The 24,561-nt window shown below is 30.0% G+C and overlaps 1 protein-coding gene across 1 annotated transcript in view; it reads right to left on the minus strand.

The window, feature by feature from the left end:
• The window catches only part of LOC310921465 (maltase-glucoamylase-like), a gene marked incomplete at both ends in the record, with an annotated part of 58,165 nt that overhangs the window by 26,542 nt on the left and 7,062 nt on the right, over positions 1 to 24,561 (minus strand). The window contains 8 exons of the mRNA XM_083881595.1: positions 2,678 to 2,762; positions 7,172 to 7,306; positions 10,976 to 11,038; positions 11,941 to 12,048; positions 14,118 to 14,246; positions 16,856 to 16,981; positions 20,076 to 20,188; positions 22,959 to 23,055. Coding sequence (XP_083737721.1) covers positions 2,678 to 2,762; positions 7,172 to 7,306; positions 10,976 to 11,038; positions 11,941 to 12,048; positions 14,118 to 14,246; positions 16,856 to 16,981; positions 20,076 to 20,188; positions 22,959 to 23,055 — 856 coding nt within the window. The remainder of the gene's footprint in view (positions 1 to 2,677; positions 2,763 to 7,171; positions 7,307 to 10,975; positions 11,039 to 11,940; positions 12,049 to 14,117; positions 14,247 to 16,855; positions 16,982 to 20,075; positions 20,189 to 22,958; positions 23,056 to 24,561) is intronic.

The raw sequence follows: 24,561 nt of genomic DNA on the forward strand, positions 1-24,561 counted from the left end.
TTTCCTCATTTTCCATTTCCCAATTTTTCCCATTTTTCCCCATTTTCCCCAATTTTTCCCCCAATTTTTCCCATTTCCTATTTTTTTCCCATTTTTCCCCCATTTTTCCATCTCCCAATTTTTCCCATTTCCCCCCATTTTCCCCCCATTTTTCCATTTCCATTTTTTTTCCCATTTCACCATTTTTTCCCAATTTTCCCCCATTTTCCATTTCCCTTTTTTCACATTTTTTCCCATTTTTTCCTCATTTTCCCCCCATTTTTTCCCCATTTTTTCCCATTTTTCCCCATTATTTTCCCAATTTCTTCCATTTTTTTCTGCTTTTTTTCCTCATTTTTTCCCCAATTTTTTGTATTTTTCCCCCATTTTTTCCCCAATTTTCCCCCATTTTTTTCCCACCCCTATAAAATCCCCATTTTTCTCCCCAAACATTTATAAATTTATTATTTTTTTCCCCAACCTGACGCGGGACGTAGCGAGGGAAATTCATTTCCTTGGTTTTTTCCCATTTTTTCCTATTTTCCCCATTTTTCCCTTCCCCATTTTTTTCCTCTTTTTTCCCATTTTTCCCCATTTTCCATTTCCCAATTTCCCCCCATTTTTTCCCCATTTTTTTCCATTTTTTCCCATTTTTTCCCATTATTTTCCCATTTTTTCCCATTTTTTCCTCATTTTTTCCCATTTTTTTCCCATTTTTCCCCCATTTTCCCCATTTTTTCCCCATTTTTTCCCATTTTCCCCATTATTTTCCCAATTTCTTCTATTTTTTTCTGCATTTTTTCCTCATTTTTCCCCCAATTTTTTTCCATTTTCCCCCCCCATTTTTTCCCCAATTTTCCCCATTTTTTCCCCATAAAATCCCCATTTTTCTCCCCCAAACATTTATAAATTTATTATTTTTTTCCCCAAACTGACGCGGGACGTAGGGAGGGAAATTAATTTCCCCGTTTTTTTCCCATTTTTCCTTTTTCCCCCATTTTTCCCTTCCCCATTTTTTTCATCTTTTTTCCCATTTTTCCCATTTTTCCCCATTTTCCATTTCCCAATTTCCCCCCATTTCCTCCCATTTTTTCCCCCATTTTCCCCCGATTTTTTCCCATTTTTTCCCATTATTTTCCCATTTTTTCCCATTTTTTCCTCATTTTTTTCCATTTTTCCCTATTTTTCCATTTCCTTTTTCCCCATTTTTTTCCACATTTTCCATTTCCCGTTTTTTTCCCATTTTTCCCATTTTTTCCCCATTTTTCCCATTTTTTTCCATTTTTTTCCCATTTTTTTTCCATTTTTTTTCCCATTTTTTCCCCATTTCTCAATTATTCCCATTTTTTCCCCATTTTTCCATTTCCCCTTTTTTTCCCCATTTTCCCCCATTTTTTCATTTCCCAATTTTTTCCAATTTTTCCCAATTTCGCCCATTTTCCCCCCATTTTCCATTTCCCAATTTTTCCCATTTTCCCCCATTTCCCCCATTTTCCATTTTTCACCATTTTCCCTCATTTTTCCCATTTTTCCCCCCATTTTTCTATTTCCAAATTTTTTTCCCATTTTTCCATTTTCCATTTTTTCCCTTTTTCCCCTGATTTTTTCCCATTTTTTTCCTCATTTTTTCTCCATTTCCAATTTTTTCCATTTTTCCCCTGATTTTCCCCCCATTTTCCCCCCATTTTTCCCCCAGATTTTTCCCCATTTTCCCTATTTTTCCCCATTTTTCCAATTCTCATTTTTTCCCATTTTTTTCCTCATTTTTTCCCCATTTTTTTCCATTTTTTCTGCATTTCCCCCCCATTTTTTCCCCAATTTTTCAATTTTCCCCCCATTTTTTCCCCCAATTTTTCTATTTTTTCCCCATTTTTTCCCCATTTCCCCATAAAATCCCCATTTTTCTCCCCAAACCGTGATAAATTTCTTATTTTTCTGCATTTTTTCCTCATTTTTAACCCATTTTTCCCCCCATTTTTTCCCCAATTTTCCTATTTTTCCCCATTTTTTCCCTTCTCCCAATCCCCATTAAATCCCCATTTTTCTCCCCCCAAACCATTAAAAATTTGGATTTTTTCCCCCCAAACCATTAAAAATTTGGATTCCCCCCCCATTTTCCATTTGCCAATTTTTCCCATTTTTCCCCATTTTTTTCCCATTTTTCCCCATTTTTCCCCGTTTTTTCCCCATTTTTTCCCATTTTTCAATCTCCCATTTTTCCCCAATTTTTCCCCATTTTTCATTTCCCAATTTTTTCCATTTTTTCCTCTTTTTTTCCCCAATTTTTCCCCCATTTTTTCCCCCATTTTTTCCCCATTTTCCCCATTTTTCCCCATTTTTCCATCTCCCAATTTTTCCCATTTCCCCCCATTTTCCCCCCATTTTTCCATTTCCATTTTTTTTCCCATTTCCCCATTTTTTCCCAATTTCCACCCATTTTCCATTTCCCTTTTTTCACATTTTTTCCCATTTTTTCCCATTTTTTCCTCATTTTCCCCCTGATTTTTTCCCCATTTTTTCCCATTATTTTCCCAATTTCTTCCATTTTTTTCTGCATTTCCCCCCATTTTTTCCCCAATTTTTTGTATTTTTCCCCCATTTTTTCCCCCATTTTCCCCCATTTTTTTTCCACCCCTATAAAATTCCCATTTTTCTCCCCAAACCTTTATAAATTTATTATTTTTTTCCCCAAACTGACGCGGGACGTAGCGAGGGAAATTCAGACTTTGGTCTCGGCAGCCGCCGACGGCGCCGTGGACGAAACTCGCCGGTTCGTTCATGTCCTGGAAATGGGAAAAATCACATTAAACCCCCAAAATTCACATTAAACCCCCAAAATTCCCAGTAAATTGAGGAAATTCCCATTAAATTTGGGGAAATTCTGATTAAATTGGGAAAAATTCCATTAAATTGGGGAAAAATTCCAATAAAATTGGGCAAATTTTGATTAAATTGGGGAAATTCTGTTTAAATTTGGGGAATTTTTGATAAAATTGGGCAAAATTCCCATTAAATTTGGGGAATTTTTGATAAAATTGGGCAAAATTCCCATTAAATTGTGAAATTTCCACTTAAATTGGGGAAAAATTCCATTAAATTGGGCAAAAATTCCAATAAAATTGGGGAAATTCTGATTAAATTGGGCAAAATTCTGATTAAATTTGGGCAAATTTTGATTAAATTGGGGAAATTCTGATTAAAATCGGGGAAATTTTGATTAAATTGGGCAAATTTTGATTAAATTGGGGAAATTCTGATTAAAATTGGGGAAATTTTGATTAAATTGGGCAAAATTCCCATTAAATTGGGGAAATTCCCATTAAATTTGGGGAAATTCTGATTAAATTGGGGAAAAATTCCAATAAAATTGGGCAAATTTTGATTAAATTGGGGAAATTCTGATTAAAATTGGAGAAATTCTGATTAAAATTGGGCAAAATTCCCATTAAATTTGGGGAAATTTTGATTAAATTGGGGAAATTCTGATTAAAATTGGGGAAATTTTGATTAAATTGGGCAAAATTCCCATTAAATTGTGAAATTTCCACTTAAATTGGGGAAAAATTCCATTAAATTGGGCAAAAATTCCAATAAAATTGGGCAAATTTTGATTAAATTGGGGAAATTCTGATTAAAATTGGGGAAATTTTGATTAAATTGGGCAAAATTCTCATTAAATTGGGGAAATTCCAATTAAATTTTGGGAATTTTTGATAAAATTGGGCAAAATTCCCATTAAATTTGGGGAAATTCTGATTAAATTGGGGAAAATTCTGATTAAATTGGGCAAAATTTTGATTAAATTGGGGAAATTCTGATTAAATTTGGGGATATTTTGATTAAATTTGGGGAAATTTTGATTAAATTGGGCAAAATTCCCATTAAATTGTGAAATTTCCACTTAAATTGGGAAAAATTCCCATTAAATTGGGGAAATTCTGATTAAATTTGGGGAAATTTTGATTAAATTGGGGAAATTTTGATTAAATTTGGGCCAATTCCAATTAAATTGGGGAAAAAATCCAATAAAATTGGGCAAATTTTGATTAAATTGGGGAAATTCTGATTAAATTTGGGGAAATTTTGATTAAATTTGGGGAAATTTTGATTAAATTGGGAAAAAATTCTCATTAAATTGGGGAAATTCCAATTAAATTTTGGGAATTTTTGATAAAATTGGGCAAAATTCCCTTTAAATTTGGGGAAATTCTGATTAAATTTGGGGAAATTTTGATTAAATTGGGCAAAATTCCCATTAAATTGTGAAATTTCCACTTAAATTGGGCAAAAATTCCAATAAAATTGGGCAAATTTTGATTAAATTGGGGAAATTCTGATTAAATTTGGGGAAATTTTGATAAAATTGGGCAAAATTCCCTTTAAATCGGGCAAAATTCCCAATAAATTTGTACAAAATTCCGATTAAATTGGGCAAAATTCTCATTAATTTGGTAAATTCCCATTAAATTTGGGAAATTCCAATTAAATTGGGCAAAATTCCAATTAAATTGGGGAAATTCGGATTAAATTTGGGAAAAAAAATCCATTAAATTGGGAAAAAATTCTGATTAAATTGGGGAAATTTTTGATTAAATTTGGCCTAAAATTCCAATAAAATTGGGCAAAATTCTGATTAAATTGGAGAAATTCTGATTAAAATGAGCAAATTTCCATTAAATTGGGCAAAATTCCCATTAAATTGTGAAATTTCCACTTAAATTGGGCAAAATTCTGATTAAATTGGGGAAATTTTTTATTAAATTGGGGAAAAATTCCATTAAATTGGGGAAAATTCTGATTAAATTGGGGAAATTTTGATTAAATTTGGGGAAATTCTGATTAAAATTGGGCAAAATTATGATAAAATTGGATAAAATTCTGATTAAATTTGGGGAAATTTTGATTAAATTGGGGAAATTCTGATTAAATTGGGGAAATTCCAATTAAAATGAGCAAATTTCCATTAAATTGGGCAAAATTCCCATTAAATTGTGAAATTTCCACTTAAATTGGGGAAAAATTCCATTAAATTGGGCAAAAATTCTGATTAAATTGAGGAAATTTTGATTAAATTTGGAGAAATTTTGATTAAAATTGGCACATTCTGATTAAATTTGGGGAAATTTTGATTAAATTGGGGAAATTCTGATTAAAATTGGAGAAATTTTGATTAAATTTGGGCAAAATTCCCATTAAATTGGGGAAATTCCAAATAAATTTTGGGAATTTTTGATAAAATTGGGCAAAATTCCCTTTAAATTTGGGGAAATTTTGATTAAATTTGGGGAAATTTTGATTAAATTGGGCAAAACTTTGATTAAATTGGGGAAATTTTTGATTAAATTTGGGGATATTTTGATTAAATTGGGGAAATTTTGATTAAATTGGGCAAAATTCCCATTAAATTGTGAAATTTCCACTTAAATTGGGGAAAAATTCCAATAAAATTGGGCAAATTTTGATTAAATTGGGCAAAATTCCCATTAAATTTGGGGAAATTTTTATTAAATTGGGGAAATTCTGATTAAAATTGGGGAAATTTTGATTAAATTGGGCAAAATTCTGATTAAATTGGGCAAAATTCCCGTTAAATTTGGGGAATTTTTGATAAAATTGGGCAAAATTCCCTTTAAATTTGGAGAAATTTTTGTTAAATTGGGCAAAATTCCCATTAAAATTCCCATTTTAGGCCAAAATCTCAAAAAAAAATCCCAAAAGGTTTTAAGGGCGAAAAATTTCGAATTTTTTTCAGGAATATTTTGGATCAAAATCTTCCCCCAAAAAAAGGATTTTTAAGATTAAAATCCACAAAAAAATTCAGATTTTTCCTCAATTTTTGGTCCAAAATCTCCCAAAAAAGGGGAATTTTTATTATTAAAATCCATTTAAAAATTGGGATTTTTTTGCCAATTTTTGGTCCAAAATCCCCCAAAAAAAGGATTTTTAGGGCAAATTTTTACAATTAAAATCAACAAAAAAATTCGGATTTTTTTTCTCAATTTTTGGTCCAAAATCTCCTAAAAAAAGGGGATTTTTAGGATTAAAATCCACCAAAAAATTGGGATTTTTCAGGAATATTTTGGACTTTTTTGGGGTTAAAATCTATTAAAAAATTGGGATTTTTCATCAATTTTTGGCCCAAAATCTCCCCCAAAAAAAGGATTTTTTTGGGCAGATTTTTACGGTTAAAACCAACAAAAAAATTCTGATTTTTCATCAATTTTTCGTCAAAAATCTCCCAAAAAAAAGGGGATTTTTAGGATTAAAATCCACCAAAAAAATTGGGATTTTTCAGGAATATTTTGGACTTTTTTGGGGTTAAAATCTATTAAAAAATCCGAATTTTTCCTCAATTTTTTGGTCCAAAATCTCCCAAAAAAAGGGGATTTTTAGGATTAAACTCCACCAAAAAATCGTGATTTTTCAGGAATATTTTGGGATTAAAATCCATTTAAAAATTGGGTTTTTTTGTGAATATTTCAGGCTGAAATCTCCCAAAACAAAGGGATTTTTTTGGGGTAAAAATCGATTTTAAAAATGGAATTTTTGGGAATATTTTGGGCCAAAATCTCCCCCAAAAATTGATATTTTTAGGATTAAAAACCCCCCCAAAAAATCGAATTTTTCCTCAATTTTTGAGTCAAAATCTCCCAAAAAACCCGGATTTTTTTGGCAAATTTTTACAATTAAAATCAACAAAAAAATTCGGATTTTTTCTCAAATTTTGGCCCAAAATCCACTAAAAAAATTTGAATTTTTTCTTCACTCACCAACCAAATCCCGTCGAATTTGATGCTCCGGGAGGAATTTCGGGGATTTTTTCAGGAAAATTTTGGGCCAAAATCTCCCAAAAAAAAAAGGATTTTTAAGATTAAAATCCACAAAAAAATTGTGATTTTTTTCAGGAATATTTTGGGCTGAAATAGCCCAAAAAAATGATATTTTTAGGATTAAAATCCATGACAAAAATTGGGATTTTTCAGGAATATTTTGGGCCAAAATCCCCCCCCAAAAAATGATATTTTTAGGATTAAAATCCAGAAAAAAAATCGGATTTTTTGCCAATTTTTGGGCCAAAATCTCCCCCAAAAATAAGATTTTTTTTGGCAGATTTTTGGGATTAAAATCGATGAAAAAATTGGGATTTTTGGGCTGAAATCTGGTAAAAAATTTGAATTTTTTCCGCACTCACCAACCAAATCCCGTCGAATTTGATGCTCCGGGAGGAGTTTTGGGGGTTCTGGAAAACGTCGGAGATTTCCCGGAACCACCAAAGACGAGTCGAGAACCGGAAAAAATCCGGAACCGCCGCGAAGGCCCGGAAACGCTGAAAATAAAAGAATTAATAAAAAAATTAATTCATATTAATTAATATTGGGGTTAATTGGGGTTTAATTGGCAGAAAATTGATTAAAATTGGGATTTTTTGGGGTTTAATTGATTAAAAATTGGGATTTATTGGAGTTGAAATGGAAATAAAGGGTCGGAAACGCTGGGAAATAAAATTAATTAATAGAAATTAATTAAAATTAATTAATATTGGGGTTAATTGGGGTTTAATTGGCAGAAAATGGATTAAAATTGGGATTTTTTGGGGTTTAATTGATTAAAAATTGATTTAAATTGGGATTTTTTGGGGTTGAAATGGAAATAAAGGGTCGGAAATGCTGGAAATTAAATTAATTAATAGAAATTAATTAATATTAATTAATATTGGGGTTAATTGGGGTTGAAATTGGTCAAAAATTAATTTAAATGGGGATTTATTGGGGTTAAATTGATTAAAATTGGGATTTATTGGGGTTGAAATGGAAATAAAGGGTCGGAAAAGCTGAAAATTAAATTAATAGAAATTAATAGAAATTAATTAATATTGGGGTTAATTGGGGTTTAATTGGCAGAAAATGGATTAAAATTGGGATTTTTTGGGGTGAAATTGATTAAAAATTGATTAAAATTGGGATTTTTTGGGGTTGAAATGGAAATAAAGGGTCGGAAACGCTGGGAAATAAAATTAATTAATAGAAATTAATAGAAATTAATTAATATTGGGGTTAATTTGGGTTGAAATTGGTCAAAAATTAATTTAAATGGGGATTTATTGGGGTTAAATTGATTAAAATTGGGATTTGTTGGGTTTTAAATGGAAATAAAGGGTCGGAAATGCTGGAAATTAAATTAATTAATAGAAATTAATTAATATTAATTAATATTGGGGTTAATTGGGGTTTAATTGGCAGAAAATGGATTAAAATTGGGATTTTTTGGGGTTTAATTGATTAAAAATTGATTTAAATTGGGATTTTTTGGGGTTGAAATGGAAATAAAGGGTCGGAAATGCTGGAAATTAAATTAATTAATAGAAATTAATAGAAATTAATTAATATTGGGGTTAATTTGGGTTGAAATTGGTCAAAAATTAATTTAAATGGGGATTTATTGGGGTTAAATTGATTAAAATTGGGATTTATTGGGGTTGAAATGGAAATAAAGGGTCGGAAAAGCTGAAAATTAAATTAATAGAAATTAATAGAAATTAATTAATATTGGGGTTAATTGGGGTTTAATTGGCAGAAAATGGATTAAAATTGGGATTTTTTGGGGTGAAATTGATTAAAAATTGATTAAAATTGGGATTTTTTGGGGTTGAAATGGAAATAAAGGGTCGGAAACGCTGGGAAATAAAATTAATTAATAGAAATTAATAGAAATTAATTAATATTGGGGTTAATTTGGGTTGAAATTGGTCAAAAATTAATTTAAATGGGGATTTATTGGGGTTAAATTGATTAAAATTGGGATTTATTGGGGTTGAAATGGAAATAAAGGGTTGGAAATGCTGGAAATTAAATTAATTAATAGAAATTAATTAATATTAATTAATATTGGGGTTAATTGGGGTTTAATTGGCAGAAAATGGATTAAAAATTGGGATTTATTGGGGTGAAATTGATTAAAATTGGGATTTGTTGGGGTTGAAATGGAAATAAAGGGTTGGAAACGCTGGAAAATAAAATTAATTAATAGAAATTAATTAATATTAATTAATATTGGGGTTAATTTGGGTTGAAATTGGTCAAAAATTAATTTAAATGGGGATTTATTGGGGTTAAATTGATTAAAAATTGATTAAAATTGGGATTTGTTGGGGTTTAAATGGAAATAAAGGGTCGGAAACGCTGGAAAATAAAATTAATTAATAGAAATTAATTAGAATTAATTAATATTGGGGTTTATTGGGGTTTAATTGGCAGAAAATTGATTAAAATTGGGATTTATTGGGGTTAAATTGATTAAAAATTGATTAAAATTGGGATTTGTTGGGGTTGAAATGGAAATAAAGGGTCGGAAATGCTGGGAAATAAAATTAATTAATAGAAATTAATTAGAATTAATTAATATTGGGGTTTATTGGGGTTTGATTGGCAGAAAATGGATTAAAATTGGGATTTTTTTGGGGTTAAATTGATTAAAAATTGATTAAAATTGGGATTTTTTGGGGTTTAAATTGAGGGAAAAATAATTAAAATTGGGATTTATTGGGGATTAATAGAAAATTAATTAAAGTGGAAATTAATGGGGGTTAAATTAATGGAAAATTAATTCAAATGGAAATTTATTGGGGTTTAATTGATGGAAAATTGATTAAAATTGGGATTTATTGGGGTTTAAATGGAAATAAAGGGTCGGAAATGCTGAGAAATAAATTAATTAATAGAAATTAATTGAAATTAATTAAAATTGGGGTTAATTGGGGTTAAATGGACATTAAATGGATTAAAATTTTTGATTTATTTTGACTTTTGGATTGAAATTTAATAGAATTTTTTTAGCCAAAAAAAAAAAAATTGAAAATAAAACTTTTTTAAAAATTATTAAAATTAAATTTTAAATTTGAATGAAATATAATTTTATTTTTTATTAAATTTGATATAAATTCATTTAACATAATTTTAATAAATTTTAATTTTATTAACTTTAATTTATAAATTAATTTAATAAGATTTTATATAATTTTAATAAACATTTTAATTTTATTAATAAAATTTTAATTACATTAAATGTAACCTAGAAATTAATTTAATGAGATTTAATAAATTTATATAAAACTTTAATTTTATTAAATTTCATCTATAAATTCATTTATTAAGATTTAATATCATTTTAATAAAATTGTAATTTTATTAAATTTCTTCTATAAATTCATTTAATAAGATTTAACCTCATTTTAATAAAATTTTAATTTTATTAAATTTCTTCTATAAATTCATTTAATAAGATTTAACCTCATTTTAATAAAATTTTAATTTTATTAAATTTCCATCTGGAAATTAATTTATTAATGTTTTATATAATTTTAATAAAAATTTAATTTTATTGAATTTCATCAGGAAATTAATTTAAGATTTAATTTAATTTTAATAAAATTTTAATTACATTAAATGTAAAAAATTAATTTAATAAGATTTAATAAATTTATATAAAACTTTAATTTTATTAAATTTCATCTATAAATTCATTTAATAAGATTTAATATCATTTTAATAAAATTTTATTTTATTAAATTTCCATCTGGAAATTAATTTACTAAGATTTCATATAATTTTAATAAAATTTTAATTACAATAAATTTCATCTATAAATTAATTTAATAAGATTTAATATAATTTTATTAAAATTTTATTTTTAATTAATTTTATCTATAAATAAATTTAATAAGATTTAATATCATTTTATTAAAATTTTATTTTTAATTAATTTTATCTATAAAGAAATTTAATAAGATTTCATATCATTTTAATAAAATTTTAAATTTATTTATTTACAAATAAATCTTAAAATAAAAAATTAATTTTTTCTTCTTTTATTTTCTTATTTTTTAAATTATTTTGAGGGAATTTTTTTTGCCTTTTTTGGTTCAAATTTTGGGGCAAATTTTGCCCCAAAAATGGGAGAAATTTCCCAAATTTTGGATTTTTCAGCCCAAAATTTTCACCTCGACTTGAGTGTCCCAATCCAGGGAATCGTCGACTTCGACTCCGGGAAGGTCCGGCCACACCTGGGGGGGAATAAATTAATTAAAAATTTTAATTTTTTAAAATTAAACTTTAATTTTTATTTTTTTGAATTAAATTGAATTTTTAAACTAATTTTGAATTTAATCAAATTCAATTTTAATTCTAATTCATTTAAAATTTTTAAATTTTAAATAGTTTTTAAATTTTAAATTTTAAATAATTTTTAATTTTAAATATATCTTTAATTTTAAATTTTAAATAAATTTTAAATTTAAATTTTAAATATTTCTTTCATTTTAAATTTTAAATAATTTTTAATTTTTAATTTTAAATAATTTTAAATTTTTAATTTTAAATAATTTTTAATTTTTAATTTTAAAGAATTTTTTTTAATTTTTAATTTTAAAGAATTTTTCAGTTTTTAATTTTTAATTAATTTTTTTATCCCTGATTTTTTCAGGGGAGGAATTTCATGTTGTCTTGATCTTGTTTAATTCTTAAATTTTTTTAAAATTAAACTGTAATTTTTATTTTTTTTAATTAAATTGAATTTTTAAACTAATTTTGAATTTAATCAAATTCAATTTTAATTCTTATTAATTTTAAAATTTTAAATTTTAAATAATTTCTAAATTTTAAATTTTAAATAATTTTTAATTTTAAATTTTAAATAGATTTTAAATTTTAAATTTTAAATTAATTTCAAATTTTAAATTTTAAATAATTTCTAAATTTCAAATTTTAAATAATTTTTAAATTTTAATTTTAAATATTTCTTTAATTTTAAATTTTAAATAATTTTTAAATTTTAAATTTTAAATAGTTTTTTAAATTTTAAATTTTAAATAATTTTTTTATCCCTGAATTTTTCAGGGAGGGATTTTCCAGCATCATCTTGATTTTTATTTCATATTTTTGGGGGCAAAAATGGGAATTTTGGTACCTTGGCAAAAATAATCTCGTGGCTGTCGGGCCACGTGATGAACACGTCCTGCTGCAGGCCCCGCTCATAGGCCGGGTAGTTGGTCTCGTTGGCCGAGATCGCCGGGTCCTGAAATTGAAATTTTAATTAATTTTTAATTCTAATTTTAATTAATTTTTAATTAATTTTTAATCTCAGCAATGACGTCACCAGGATAAGGGCCCATCCTTTCGCCCCACCCCTTTTGATGATGTCACCATGATGAGGACGAATCCCATCCCATCTTTAGCCCCACCCACTATAAACTCCGCCCCTTTTTTGGGTATGACCCCGCCTCCTCAGCGATGACATCACCAGGAGGAGAACAAAGAGCAGCCCCTCCTTCAGCCCCGCCCACTCTCTATAAACCACGCCCCATTGATGACATCACCAGGATAAGGGTCAATATCTCATTCCGTCCTTTAGCCCCGCCCCCTCTGTCTAAGCCACGCCCCATTGATGACATCACAGGGATGAGTACCCATTTCTAAGCCCCGCCCCCTCTGAATAAACCCCACCCCTTTGATGACATCACCAGGATAAGGACCCATCCCTTAGTCCCTTCTATATAAACCCCGCCCCTCTCAGCGATGACGTCACCAGTATAAGGGCCAATATCTCATTCCATCCTTTAGCTCCGCCCCTCTATATAAACCCCGCCCCATTTGATGACGTCACCTGTATAAAGTCCCATATCTCATTCTGTCTTTTAGCCCCGCCCACTCTGTCTAAGCCCCGCCCCATGAATGATGTCACCAGAAGAAGAGCCAATATCTCATTCTGTCCTTTAGCCCCGCCCCTCTGTATAAGCCCCGCCCCATTCAATGACATCACCAGGATAAGGACCCATCCTTTAGCCCCGCCCCCTCTATATTAGCCCCACCCATTTGATGACATCACCAGGATAAAGGCCAATATCTCATTCTGGCCTTTAGCCCCGCCCTCTTTTTCTAAGCCCCGCCCCTTTGGTGACATCACCAGGATAAGGATCCATCCTTTAGTCCCTTCTATATAAACCCCGCCCCTCTCAGTGATGACGTCACCAGGATAAGGATCCATCCTATAGCCCCGCCCCCTCTGTATAAGCCCCTCCCCATTAATGACATCACCAGGATAGGGGCCAATCCTTTAGCCCCCCCCTCTTTATAAGCCCCGCCCCTTTGCTGACATCACCACTATAAGGACCCACCCTTAGTCTCTTCTATATAAACCCCGCCCCTTTCAGTGATGACATCACCAGGATAAGGCCCCATCCTTTAGCCCCACCTCCTCTGTCTAAGCCCCGCCCCATTAATGACGTCACCAGGATAAGGACCCATCCCTTAGTCCCTTCTATATAAACCCCGCCCCATTGATGACGTCACCAGGATAAGGGCCAATATCTCATTCTGGCCTTTAGCCCCGCCCTCTTTTTCTAAGCCCTGCCCCTTTGATGACGTCACCACGATACGGATCCATCCCTTAGTCCCTTCTATATAAACCCCGCCCCTTTCAGCGACGTCACCAGGATAAGGCCCCATCCCTTAGCCCCGCCCCCTCTCTCTATTAGCCCCGCCCCATTGATGACATCACCAGGATAAGGGCCAATATCTCATTCTGCCCTTTAGCCCCGCCCACTCTGTCTAAGCCCCTCCCCATCAATGACATCACCAGGATGAGGATCCATTACTAAGCTCCGCCCCTCTGTATAAGCCCCACCCATTTGATGACATCACCAGGATAAAGGTCAAAATCTCATTCTGTCCTTTAACCCCGCCCCTCGGTATAAGCCCCACCCATTTGATGACATCACCAGGATAAAGGTCAAAATCTCATTCTGCCCTTTAGCCCCGCCCCTCGGTATAAGCCCCGCCCCATTAATGACATCACCAGGATAAAGGCCAATATATCATTCTGCCCTTTAGCCCCGCCCCCTGTGTCTAAGCCCCGCCCCATTAATGACATCACCAGGATGAGGACCCATTTCTAAGCCCCGCCCACTCTTTATAAACCCCGCCCCTTTGATGACGTCACCAAGATAATGCCCCATCCATTAGCCCCGCCCACTCTGTATAAGCCCCGCCCCATCAATGACATCACCAGGATAAAGATCAATATCTCATTCTGCCCTTTAGCCCCGCCCCCTCTTTTTCTAAGCCCCGCCCCCTGTGTGACGTCACCAGGATGAGGACGAATCGCAGTCCGTCGCTGTGGATGGCGTTGACGAGGTCGGGCAGCCCCTGGAATTTGGGGCTGAGGGTGAAATCCAGCTGGCGCTCCATGTAATCGATGTCGGCGTATTGAACGTCCTGGGGAAAATTAATTGGGGTTTAATTGGGTTTTAATTGATTTTTAATTATTTTTGAATTATTACTATTGAGGGAAGGGGAGGGGAAGGGGAAATGGGGGAAAGGGGAGGGAGGGAAAAGGGGAAAATGGGAATTTTGGGGAAAAAGGGGAACAAGAAATGGAAAAATGGGAGAAATGGGGGAAATGACCCAAAATTCACAAAAATTAACCCAAAATTCACTGAAATTGCCCCCCAAAAAATCTGAATTTACAGACCAGAAATTCACTGAAAATGCCTCAAATATTTCACTGAAAATTTCCCCAAAATTCACAGAAATTGCCCCGAAAAAAATCAGAATTTACTGACCCGGATTTCACCGAAAAAGTCCCAAAAATGCACCAAAAGAGCCCCAAAAATTCACCGAAAATGCCGCAAAATTCACAGAAATTGCCCCAAAAATTCCAAATTTACTGACCAGAAATTCACTGAAAACGCCCCAAATATTTCACTGAAATTGCCGCAAAAATTCACAGAAATTGCTCCAAAAAAATCTGAATTTACTGACCTGAATTTCATTGAAAATGCCGCCAAAAAATCTGAATTAAATGACTCAAATGTCACCGAAAAATCTCCAAAATTCACCGACAAAAGTCTCAAAATCCACAGAAATTTTCCCCCAAAGTCCACAGAAATTTCCCCAAAAAAATCCGAATTTACTGACTCAAATTTGTCCTGAAATTCACCAAAAACACCCCAAAATCCACAGAAAATTCGCCCAAAATTCACAGAAATTGCCCCAAAATTCACCGAAAAATGCCCCAAAATTCACTGAAATTTCCAAAAACCCCCTGAATTTACTGACCCAAATTTCACAGAAATTGCTCCAAAAATCAGAATTTACTGACCTGAATTGCTCCAAAAAAGCCCCAAAAATTGGAATTTATTGACCTGAATTCCACCGAAAATTCCGCAAATTTCACTGAAAATGCTCCGAATTTCACCAAAAACGCCTCAAAATCCACCAAAAAACCCCCTAATTTCCCCCAAATTCCCCCAAATTTTTCCCAAAAATCTGAATTTACCCAAAATTCCCAAAAATTACCCCAAAAAACCCCAAACTGACCAGCGGAATCTGTGCCTGGGCCGTGTCCCTGACGAGCCCCTCGATCTCAGAACTGACAAGAAATTCACCAAAAAATCTCCCAAAATTCACCAAAAATTCCCCCAAAATTCAAAGAAATTGCCCCCAAAAAAATCCAAATTAATTGTCCCAGATTTCACCGAAAATGCCCCAAAAATGCAACGAAAATTCCCCAAAAATCACTGAAAATGCCTCAAAATTCACAGAAATTGCCCCAAAAATTCCAAATTTACTGACCAGAAATTCACTGAAAACGCCCCAAATATTTCACTGAAATTGCCCCAAATTCACTGAAAATGCCTCAAAATTCACTGGAAAATGCCCCAAATTTTTGAATTAATTGACCAAAGTTTCACTAAAAATGCCCCAAAATTCACAGAAAATTGCCCCAAAAAATCTGAATTTACTGACCCAGATTTCACCGAAAAATCTCCAAAAATTCACCGAAAAATGACCCAAAATTCACTGAAACTGCCCGAAATATTTCACTGAAATTGCTCCAAAATTCACAGAAATTGCCTCAAAAAATCTGAATTAACCGACCCTGAACTTCTCTGAAATTGCCCCAAAAATCTGAATTTATTGACTCGAATTTCACAAAAAAATGCCCAAAAATTTCACCAAAAATGCTCCAAATTTCCCTGAAATTGCCCCAAATATTTCACTGAAATTGCCCCAAAAATCTGATTTTACTGACCAGAATTTCACCGAAAATGCCCCAAAATTCTCCGAAAATACCCCAAAATCCACAGAAAATTCCCCCAAATTGACTGAAATTGCCCCAAATATTTCACTGAAATTGCCCCAATAATCTGAATTTATTGACCAAAATTTCACAGGATTTCCCCCAAAATTAATTGAAAAATGCCTCGGAAATTCACCAAAAATGCTTCAAATTTCCCCAAAAATCCCCCAAATTCCCCCAAATTTTTCCCAAAAATCTAAATTTACCCAAAATTCCCAAAAATTACCCCAAAAAACCCCAAAGTGACCAGTGGAATCTGTGCCTGGGCCGTGTCCCGGACGAGCCCCTCGATCTCAGAACTGACAAGAATTTCACCAAAAAATCTCCCAAAATTCACCAAAAATTCAAAGAAATTGCCCCAAAAAAATCCAAATTAATTGTCCCAGATTTCACCGAAAATGCCCCAAAAATGCAACGAAAATTCCCCAAAAATTCACCGAAAATGCCAGAAAAATTGACAGAAAATTCCCTCAAAATTCACCGAAAATGCCCCAAAATTCACTGAAATTGCCCCAAAAAATCTGAATTTACTGACCCGAATTTCTCTGAAATTGCCCCCAAAAAATCTGAATTTACTGACCCAAATTTCACCGAAAAAGCCCCAAAAATTCACTAAAAATGCCTCAAAATTCACCAAAAATGCTTCAAATTTCCCCAAAAATCCTCCAAATTCCCCCAAATTTTTCCCAAAAATCTAAATTTACCCAAAATCCCCAAAAATTGCCCCAAAATCAGAATTTACCAGCGGAATCTGTGCCTGGGCCATGTCCCGGACGAGCTCGGCGATCTCGGTGTCGTTCCCGTAGCCGTAACGACAAAGTTGGAAACCCAAGGACCAATAGGGGGGTAACATGGGACGTCCCACCAGCTGAAAAAAATGGGGATTTTGGGGAAAAAAATGGGGATTTTGGGAAAAAAAAGGAAAAAAAAAGGGTTGGAAAAGGTGAAAAAGTGGTAAAATTAAAGATTAATAAAAGTAATAAAATAAAAAAATCCATCAAATGAAACGACTGAAAAAAGAAAGTCCCGAAAAAAGTCCCCAAAATTCCCCAAAACATCCCAAAAACTCCCCCAATAATGAAATGATAATAATAATAATTTAATTGTTACATTATTTCATGATTAAATTATTTAATTGTTATTTTATTTATCGGTTATAATAAATAGTGAATTATAAATATTATATTATATTGTATTATATTATATTATATTACATTATATCATATTATATTAAGAAATTATGTATATATATATATAATGTAATGTAATGTAATGTAATATAATATAATATAATATAATGCAATATAATGTAATATAATATAATATAATATAATATAATATAATATAAAATAATGTAATATAATATAATAATATAATATAATATAATATAATGTAATATAATATAATGTAATATAATATAATATAATATAATATAATATAATATAATGTAATGTAATATTATAATATAATATAATATAATATAATGTAATATAATATAATATAATATAATATAATATAATATAATATATATAATTTGAATTATAAATATAATACATTTATATTATATAAAGAAATTATATATATATTTTATATATATTTGTATTTATTTATATATTATATTATCTAAAGAAATTATATATAAAATATAATATAATATAATATAATATAATATAATATAATATAATATAATATAATATAATATAATGTAATATAATATAATGTAATATAATACAATATAATATAATATAATACAATATAATATAATATAATATAATATAAAATAAAATAATGTAATATAATATAATATAATAATATAATATAATATAATATAATGTAATATAATATAATATAATATAATATAATATAATATAATATATAATTTGAAATATAAATATAATACATTTATATTATATAAAGAAATTATATATATTTTTATGTATATTTGCATTTATTTATATATTATATTATCTAAAGAAATTATATATAAAATATAATGTAATATAATGTAATATAATATAATATAATGTAATATAATGTAATATAATGTAATGTAATGTAATGTAATATAATATAATATAATGTAATATAATATAATGTAATATAATACAATATAATATAATATAATACAATAATATATAATATAATACAATAATATATAATATGATCTAATATAATATAATATATTTGAATTATAAATATTATATATATAATACATATATTATAAAAATAAAATTATATATATAATAAAATATAATATACTATAATGTAATATAATATGTGATGTCATATCATATCATATCATATCATATCATGTAATATGTATTTGGAATTATAAATATAATATATATAATATATTATAATATATAAAGAAATTATTTATATATAATATGATATAATACAATACAATACCATACAATATAATACAATATAATATAATACAATATAACATAATATAATATTTTATAATTTGAATTATGAATATAATATGTATTATAATATATATTATATATTATATAAATAAATTAATATAATATAATATAATATAATATGATATGATATAATACAATATAATATAATATAATATAATATAATATAATATAATATAATATAGTATAATATATATTATATTATATTATATTTGAATTATAAATATAATATATATAATAGATATATTATATAAAGAAATTATATATATAATATAATATAATGTAATGTAATGTAATGTAATATAATATATATAATATAATATAATATAATATAATATTTTATAATTTGAATTATGAATATAATATATATTATAATATATATTATATATTATATAAAGAAATTAATATAACATAATATAATATAATATAATATAATATAATATAATATAATATAATATAATATAATATATATTAGAATTATAACTATAATATATATAATAGATATATTATATAAAGGAATTATATATTTAATATAATATAATATAATATAATATAATATAACATAACATAACATAATATAATATATATTAGAATTATAAATATAATATATATAATAGATATATTATATAAAGGAATTATATATATAATATAATATAATATAATATAATATAATATAATATATATAATATTTGAATTATAAATATAATATATATAATAGATATATAATATAAAGAAATTATCAATATAATATAATATAATGTAATGTAAAATAATGTAATATAATTCATATAATATAATATAATATAATATAATATAATATAATATAATATAATATAATATTTTATAATTTGAATTATGAATATAATATATATTATATTATATATTATATAAAGAAATTAATATAACATAATATAATATAATATATATTAGAATTATAACTATAATATATATAATAGATATATTATATAAAGGAATTATATATTTAATATAATATAATATAATATAAAATAATATAATATAATATAATATAACATAATATAATATAATATATATTAGAATTATAAATATAATATGCATAATAGATATATTATATAAAGAAATTATATATATAATATAATATAATATAATATAACATAACATAATATAATATATATTAGAATTATAAATATAATATGCATAATAGATATATTATATAAAGAAATTATATATATAATATAATATAATACAATATAATATAATATAATATAATATAATATAATATAATATAATATATATTATATTTGAATTATAAATATAATATATATAATAGATATATTATATAAAGAAATTATATATAATATAATATAATATAATATAATATAATGTAATGTAATGTAAAGTAATGTAATATAAATAATATAATATAATATAATTCAATATAATATAATACAATACAATATAATACAATATAATACAACACAATACAATACAATATATAATGATTTATAAACTCCCCCTAAATAAAAAAAAAACCCCAAAATTCACTATATTCCTGACCTGTGTGTATTGCTGCACCACGTCCTCAGGGGTCGGACCCAGGACGAGATAAAAATCCAAAATTCCGCCCACCGTGCGATAGGTGAGCGCCGGGGTGGGCTGGAACGTCACGTCTGGAAAATAAAGGGAAAAAATTTAATAAATAGAGGATTTTAGGGAAAAAATATGAAAAATTTGAGAAATTTGAGAGAAAAAATTGGAAAAAAATGGAGAATTTTGGGGAAAAAATCAAAGATTTTAGAAAAAAAAAATGAAGATTTTTGGGAAAAGAAATCAGGAAAAATTTGAGAAATTTGAGAGAAAAAAATCGGAAAATTTTGAGAAATTTGAGAGATAAAAATCTGAAAAAAATGGAGAATTTTGGGGGAAAAATCGGAAAAAAATTGAGAATTTTGGGGAAAAAAATCAAAGATTTTAGAAAAAAAATGAAGATTTTTGGGGAAAAATCGGAAAAAAATTGAGAATTTTGGGGAAAAAAATCAAAGATTTTAGAAAAAAAATGAAGATTTTTGGGAAAAGAAATCAGAAAAAAATTTGAGAAAATTGAGAGAAAAAAATCGGAGAATTTTGAGAAATTTGAGAGATAAAAATCTGAAAAAAATGGAGAATTTGGGCGAAAAAATCTGAAAAAATTGAGAATTTTGGGGAAAAAAATCAAAGATTTTAGAAAAAAAAAGTGAAGATTTTTGGGAAAAGAAATCAGAAAAAAATTGAGAAAATTGAGAGAAAAAAATCGGAGAATTTTGAGAAATTTGAGAGATAAAAATCTGAAAAAAATGGAGAATTTTGGGGGAAAAATCGGAAAAAAATTGAGAATTTTGGGGAAAAAAATCAAAGATTTTAGAAAAAAAAAGAAGATTTTTGGGAAAAGAAATCAGGAAAAAATTGAGAAATTTGAGAGAAAAAAATCGGAAAATTTTGAGAAATTTGAGAGATAAAAATCTGAAAAAAATGGAGAATTTGGGGAAAAAATCGGAAAAAATTTGAGAATTTTGGGGAAAAAAATCAAAGATTTTAGAAAAAAAATGAAGATTTTTGGGAAAAGAAATCAGAAAAAAATTGAGAAAATTGAGAGAAAAAAATCGGAAATTTTTGAGAAATTTGAGAGATAAAAATCTGAAAAAAATGGAGAATTTTTGGGGAAAAAATCTGAAAAAAATTGAGAATTTTGGGGAAAAAATCAAAGATTTTAGAAAAAAAATGAAGATTTTTGGGAAAAGAAATCAGAAAAAATTTGAGAAAATTGAGAGAAAAAAATCGGAAAATTTTGAGAAATTTGAGAGATAAAAATCTGAAAAAAATGGAGAATTTTGGGGAAAAATACGAAAAATTTGAGAGAAAAAATTGGAAAAAAATTGAGGATTTTGGGAAAAATATTTCAGGGTTTTGGGAAAAATATTGAGGATTTTGGGAAAAAAAAAATCAGGAAAAAATGGATGGTTTTGGGGGGAAACTGAAAAAATTGAGGATTTAGGGGGAAAATCCACAGGGGGAAAAGGAAAAATTTCAGAATTGGGAACAATTTGAAAAAATTGAGGATTTGGGGAAAAAATCTGTGAAAATCGAAGAATTTTGGGAAAAAAAATCTGAAAAAATTTGAGCATTTTGGGGGAAAAAATCTTCAAAAAGTGAGGATTTGGTGGAAAAATTGGAAAAAATTGAGGGTTTTGGGAAAAATCTGAAAAAATTGAGAATCTTGAAACAAAATTAGGATTTTGGGGGAAAAAAATAAAAAAAATTGACAATTTGGGGTGAAAATCTGAAAGGATCAAGGATTTTGAGGGGAAAACAAAAAGTCGAGGATTTCGTTAAAAAATTCTGAAAAAAATGGAAGATTTTGGGGCGGAAAATCTGAGAAAATCAAGGATTTGTGGGGGGAAAAAAAATCGAGGATTTGGTTTAAAAATTCTGAAAAAAATGGAGAATTTTTTGGGGGAATAAAGTCTGAAAAAATCAAGTATTTCGGTGGAAAAATCTGAAAAAATTGAGGATTTTGGACAAAGAAATTGAGGATTTTTAGCGAGAAATTGGAAAAAATCAGGGTGAAAAATTGAGGATTTTGGGGGAAAAAATTCCAAAAAAAATCAAAGATTTTGGTGGAAAGATATGAGGATTTTGGGGAAAAAAATCTGAAAAATGGAGGATTTGAGGGAGAAAACCAAAAAAAAATCAAGGATTTGGTGGAAAAATCTGAAAAAATTGAGACTTTTGGGAAAATCTGAAGAGATCGAGGATTTTGGGAAAAATCTGCAAAATTTGAGAATTTTGGGGGAAAATCTGAAACATTTGAGGATTTTGGGGGAAAAACTGACAAAATGGAGGATTTGGGGAGAAAAAAAGAGGATTTTGGGCAGAAATTGGGAAAAAATCAAAGATTTTTGGGGGAAAAAAGGAGGATTTTGGGAAAGAAATCTGAAAAAATTGAGAATTTGAGGAAAAAAATTGAGGATTTGAGGAAAATAATCTGAAAAAAAAAATCAAGGGTTTGGCTGAAAAATCAAGTATTTTCGGGAAAATCCATAGAGGAAAATGAAAAATTGAGGATTTGGGGAAAAATCTGAAAAAATCATGGAATTTGGGGGAAAAATCTGAAAAAAAACCAGGATTTGGGGACAAAATCTGAAAAAAACGGAGGATTTTGGTGGAGAAAAAACTGAAAAATTGAGGATTTGGTGGAAAAAATCTCAAAAACTTGAGGATTTTGGGAGAAAATCTGAAAAAATCATGGAATTTGTGGAAAAATCGGAAAAAATTAAGGATTTTGGAAAAAGAAATCGAGGATTTTTTTTGGAAATCAGAAAAAAATCGATGATTTGGGTGGAAAATTGGAGAAAAAAAAGAGGATTTTGGGTGGAAAAAAGGAAAAATTGGGATTTTTTTTACCCATGGCGTTGCTGTTGAGCAGGAGAACCCCGTGCGCGTTTCCATCCTCCTCCAGCCCCAGGTAAAAGGGGTGGAACCCGTACGAGTTCAGCTTGTACTGCCCCGGAAACGGGAGAGTTGGGTTATTGATCGATGGGTTATCGGGTTATTGATTAGTGTTGATAGTGGTAATGAAGGGTTGGAGAGATCGGCGATGAGTTGTTGGTCGTCGGGGGTGGGGAGGTCAAGGAGGTTTTGGGTAAAGGATGGGTTGGGTTGGGTTGGGTTGGGTTGTGTTGGGATGATTGGGATGGGTTGAGTTGGGTTGGGTTGGGTTGGGTTGGGTTGAGATGGGTCAAGTTGAGTTGAGTTGGGTTGAGATGATCGGGATGGGTTGGATTGGGATGGGTTGAGTTGAGTTGGGTTGGGACAATTGGGATGGGTTGAGTTGGGTTGGGTTCCATTGAGTTGGGTTGGGTTGGGTTGGGATGATGGGTTGGGTTGGGTTGGGTTGGGCTTCATTGGGTTGGGTTGGGTTGGGTTGGGTTAGGTTGGGTTGGGTTGGATTGGGTTAGGTTGGGTTTCGCTGGGTTGGGTTGGGTTGAGTTGGGTTGGATTTCATTGGGTTGGGTTGGGTTGGGTTGGGTTGAGTTGAGTTGGGTTGGATTTCATTGGGTTGGGTTGGGATGGGTTGGGATGGGTGGGAATGGGATGGGTTGGGTTTCATTGGGTTGGGTTGGGTTGGGTTGGGTTGGGTGGGAATGGGATGGGTTGGGTTGAGTTGAGTTGGGTTGGATTTCATTGGGTTGGGTTGGGTTGAGTTGAGTTGGGTTGGGTTGGGTTGGGTTGGGTTGGGTTGGGTTGGGTTGAGTTGGGTTGGGTTTCATTGGGTTGGGTTGGGTTGAGTTGAGTTGGGATGGGTGGGAATGGGATGGGTTGGGTTGAGTTGAGTTGGGTTGGGTTGGGTTGGGTTGGGTGGGAATGGGATGGGTTGGGTTGAGTTGAGTTGGGTTGGGTTGGGTTGGGTTGGGTTGGGTTGAGTTGGGTTGGGTTTCATTGGGTTGGGTTGGGTTGAGTTGAGTTGGGATGGGTGGGAATGGGATGGGTTGGGTTGAGTTGAGTTGGGTTGGATTTCATTGGGTTGGGTTGGGTTGAGTTGAGTTGGGTTGGGTTGGGTTGGGTTGGGTTGGGTTGGGTTGAGTTGGGTTGGATTTCATTGGGTTGGGTTGGGTTGGGTTGGGATGGGTGGGAATGGGATGGGTTGGGTTGGGTTGGGTTGGGTTGGGTTGGGTTGAGTTGAGTTGAGTTGGGATGGGTGGGAATGGGATGGGTTGGGTTTCATTGGGTTGGGTTGAGTTGGGGTTTGTGGAAATGGGATGGGGTAGGATGGATTGAGTTGAGTTGAGTTGGGTAAAAAAAATAATTTTTTCACCCCAGTATGGAACAACCTCCCCTTCCCAACCCAACCCAACCCAACCCAACCCCATCTTCTCATTTCCTTGATATTTTCAAAAAAAATTCCCAAATTTAGAACTCAACCCTGGTGGCTGATCTCAAGAAAACATGCCCCATGTTCCCTCAAAAATTCCCCAAAATTTCCCTAAAAATTTCTGATTTTTTCCCC

The sequence above is a fragment of the Zosterops lateralis genome (genome assembly GCF_965231275.1).
Source record: "Zosterops lateralis genome assembly, chromosome: 34".
Taxonomy (NCBI): Eukaryota; Metazoa; Chordata; class Aves; order Passeriformes; family Zosteropidae; genus Zosterops; species Zosterops lateralis.